This window comes from Ceratosolen solmsi, unplaced genomic scaffold, assembly GCF_000503995.2.
Source record: "Ceratosolen solmsi marchali unplaced genomic scaffold, CerSol_1.0 scaffold1, whole genome shotgun sequence".
Classification (NCBI taxonomy): Eukaryota; Metazoa; Arthropoda; class Insecta; order Hymenoptera; family Agaonidae; genus Ceratosolen; species Ceratosolen solmsi.
This window is the reverse complement of record NW_011948415.1, coordinates 7,741,252-7,744,591: the sequence shown is the minus strand read 5'-3', so window position 1 is coordinate 7,744,591 and position 3,340 is coordinate 7,741,252. Positions and strand designations below refer to the sequence as shown.

The window sequence follows — 3,340 nt, the reverse complement described above, 5'->3', positions numbered from 1 at the left end:
TAGTAATTCGTATGTATTTTTTTTTTTTTTTTTTTTCATCACTGGCATTACATTCAACGATTGTTATTTTCACTTCTTTCGACTTTACAAAAATTTATTTATATTATACGAAAGTAAGAAAATACGAAACGACGCTGAGGAATCATTATCGAGTAATTAACATAAACGAATTATTCTTTAAATTACACGATTAAAGGTTTTGAAGATGGTAGAGAACAAGGGAGATCTCTGGATGAGTATGGTGTAAAATAGGGAACGGGTAAATGGAGGGACGTTAAGTTTACAATAACTATTAATATTAAGGTAGCATTCTTACAGATGATTTTTTGTTTATATTATGAGTAGTCGTAAATAACTTTTCGTAGCTGTTTTAGCAATTTCTAAAAAATGAGTTGCATATGATTTTCCATCTTTTCATTTCTAGTCATAGGGAAATCAATGTATTGGATAGTCGCAGTCCAAAAGACTGAACGGAATTGCGTATGAGCTCTCGGTTTCTCTTAGCATAAGGATGAGTGTCAGGCTTTGTCCATGTTTTTAGTGGCACTGCTGCTTGTTAGCTTTATGCTCAACTTCAGTTGATCTTTACAGCGCGTATGGCTCCCCTAAGCAAAGAAATAATACAATAATAACTTTTTAAAAATAAACAGTTATATTTATTGTAATTAATGTCGTGCATATTTTTATTGATTATTATTATTATTACTATTATTATTATCAATTTACTTTTATAATTATAATAAATGTATCGATTACATTTTATATAGTTTTTACATATAAAAAATAGAATTCATCGTATAAATATAAATCAGTATTTTACACTTTTATGAACTTTTATATTAATATTTAATATATAAATAAAAAGAATGTCACCTCTTTTTTTTTTACAAATATACGCTTTGATTATGATACGATGATTACGATACGATTTGATAATGATCAAATGTAATTAAAGACACTTATGAAAAGATTTTTTCACATCATATTGATAAAATGTTTTAAACTGCATTTATCAGCATAAAAATTTAAGCGAATAATTAATTGTAATTTTGATATTTCAATGTAAGAGCAGCTATAATACAACATTCCTGTATTATAGGAATTATTTTATCTCGGACTTTAATAGTTCTTAAAAGAAATAAAAATTATTCTTCAAGTATATATAATTTTTATAGATACATGCAGAAATCCAGTTTGCTATATATTTGTACATATTAGTTTATAAATGTATAAATATTGCAAATTGAATTAACACATTTTACTTAAAAGTGCAATTTTAAAAACTTATATGTAATTACAATTAATTATAATAGGAAAAATAAATAATATAAAATTAAAAAAAAAATTGATAATGAATTCTAATATTAATTAATATTTTCTTTCTGAACTATTAAAAATAATGAAAATTAATTTTGCACTTGATTTTTTTTTTTTATTTCATAAGCATCTGAACAATAACAAAAACAAACATAATTTTCACACTAGAGTAGTTAATTATATAATTTAAGTAACAAAAAAATATTCGTACATATGTAAATCGTTAAATTTTATAAAATTATTGAAATTTTTTTTTTTTTTTTTTTTAAAAAATTTTTTAAATTTTTTTTTTTTTTTTTTTTTTTTTTTAATATATTCAATACTACATTTAATTGTATATTTATTTTACAATCTAATTTTTTAATTCATATAGTATTAAGTAAACATTATTTACCAGAATTAAATAAGTCTTTCCATGTAAATATTATTTCATACCCTACATACATTCTTCTTGGCTTTTTCTAACACACCTAGCTACCTTTCTTTTGAATTCTGTGTAACTTTCTCTCCATTCTTTCTGTAATTAAATGTATCAACATAAATATAAGCGTATAATTAATGATGTATATATTATTGTTTAATGAAGACTTACGGCCGCATCAACATTTGCTGGACTTTCATCATTTGGATCAGCAAGCATACTGATTACGCTAATTAGAATTGTTTCAACAGTGTGAACTGGTAGCCATCGTTCTGATGCTTTTTCGTATCCCCATTTATCATCACCTGGTTCGTGCAGGATCGATATACAAACATCCCCGTTTTTTTCAACTAAACAAAAATTGATGATTAAGGTTTGGCTTTACATTACTTTATATTATTTAATATACTAACTGTTTGGATGCCATATTTCTGTTATAAACTTCATTCTTGGTGGCCTAAGTGGATACTCCTTGGGAAATTGTAAATGTGCTTTGAAGAATCCACCTTCACTGTAAGAGAACGAAAATTTTTTAATTTTTTAATATATATATATTAATATATAAATGCCTGAGCATGTAAATGTAAATGTTTGAAATATTTTTAAAATCCAAATACTCACTACAATGTGTCTGGAGGTCCAATAATAAGCACTTCCCATCGATATATGTCATTGTCGTCAATAAGACCGGCTGAAAACCCTTCAACTGGGTTTTTATTTAACTCTATAAATATTAATTACATGTAAATCAGTCGGTTAAAATTGAAAATAATATTGGATAAAGTACTTTGTAAGTTTAAAATTCACCAAATAAAATTAAATAAATGTATTATAAATGTTTTGCAAATTATGAATAATGATATTTAAATTTAATTAATCGTTTTTGGTTCTCTATTATCTGGAAATAAACAATTATAAATATATGCAGAATATAAATCCTAAAATTTAGCAATTTTTTTTACACATTAATATCATTCAGTTAACAATATATATATATATATATATATGCCTTATAAGTACTTATAACAATATTAATTAATACAGACAATGTTCCAATAATATAATGATAAAATATATTATATAGGAAACTAGAATGCAATTATATTTTAAGATCAATGAATCACAGTACATGATTAATAATAAAATTCAAATTTATGTCATATAAAATTCATAAATTCATAATTTTTATATATAATTGTAAAGGCCAATGTTTTTAACAAATAATATTTACTACTAATTTCTCATTATTTTCAACTGATTACAATAGAAAATGCTATCCCGGTTCATTGAATATATTATTAATTTAAAAAATTAAATGTTTTTACACTAATTGATTATATAAATTATTAAGCTACTATTATATTTGAAAAGGGCTATTTATAATATTATTTCACGCCGTGAATTGTCGACGAAGTGCAATGAAATCTCAACTTTTTATTAAATTTGCTGAATATAAGCTACGAAAATTTCGAATCGCGTATTTTAAGAGTAATATGTTAGTAAATAAATTCAGACAGAGTTGCACGAGTTTAATGATATTTGATTGACTGTTTATGGGAAAGACTGCTTGTTAGTGCAATTCTCTTTCACTCTCTCACTCTC

At 24.1% G+C, this 3,340-nt stretch overlaps 1 protein-coding gene across 1 annotated transcript in view; it reads right to left on the bottom strand.

Annotated features, from left to right (window-relative positions):
* Ube2g1 (ubiquitin-conjugating enzyme E2G 1) overlaps nucleotides 1-3,340 on the bottom strand; it is a 5,325-nt gene continuing 1,985 nt past the window's right edge. The window contains exons 2-6 of the mRNA XM_011507797.1: nucleotides 2,360-2,462; nucleotides 2,152-2,249; nucleotides 1,910-2,088; nucleotides 1,712-1,834; nucleotides 1-605 (exon numbers count right to left, since the gene is read on the bottom strand). Coding sequence (XP_011506099.1) covers nucleotides 1,754-1,834; nucleotides 1,910-2,088; nucleotides 2,152-2,249; nucleotides 2,360-2,462 — 461 coding nt within the window. The 3' untranslated portion in view covers nucleotides 1-605; nucleotides 1,712-1,753. The remainder of the gene's footprint in view (nucleotides 606-1,711; nucleotides 1,835-1,909; nucleotides 2,089-2,151; nucleotides 2,250-2,359; nucleotides 2,463-3,340) is intronic.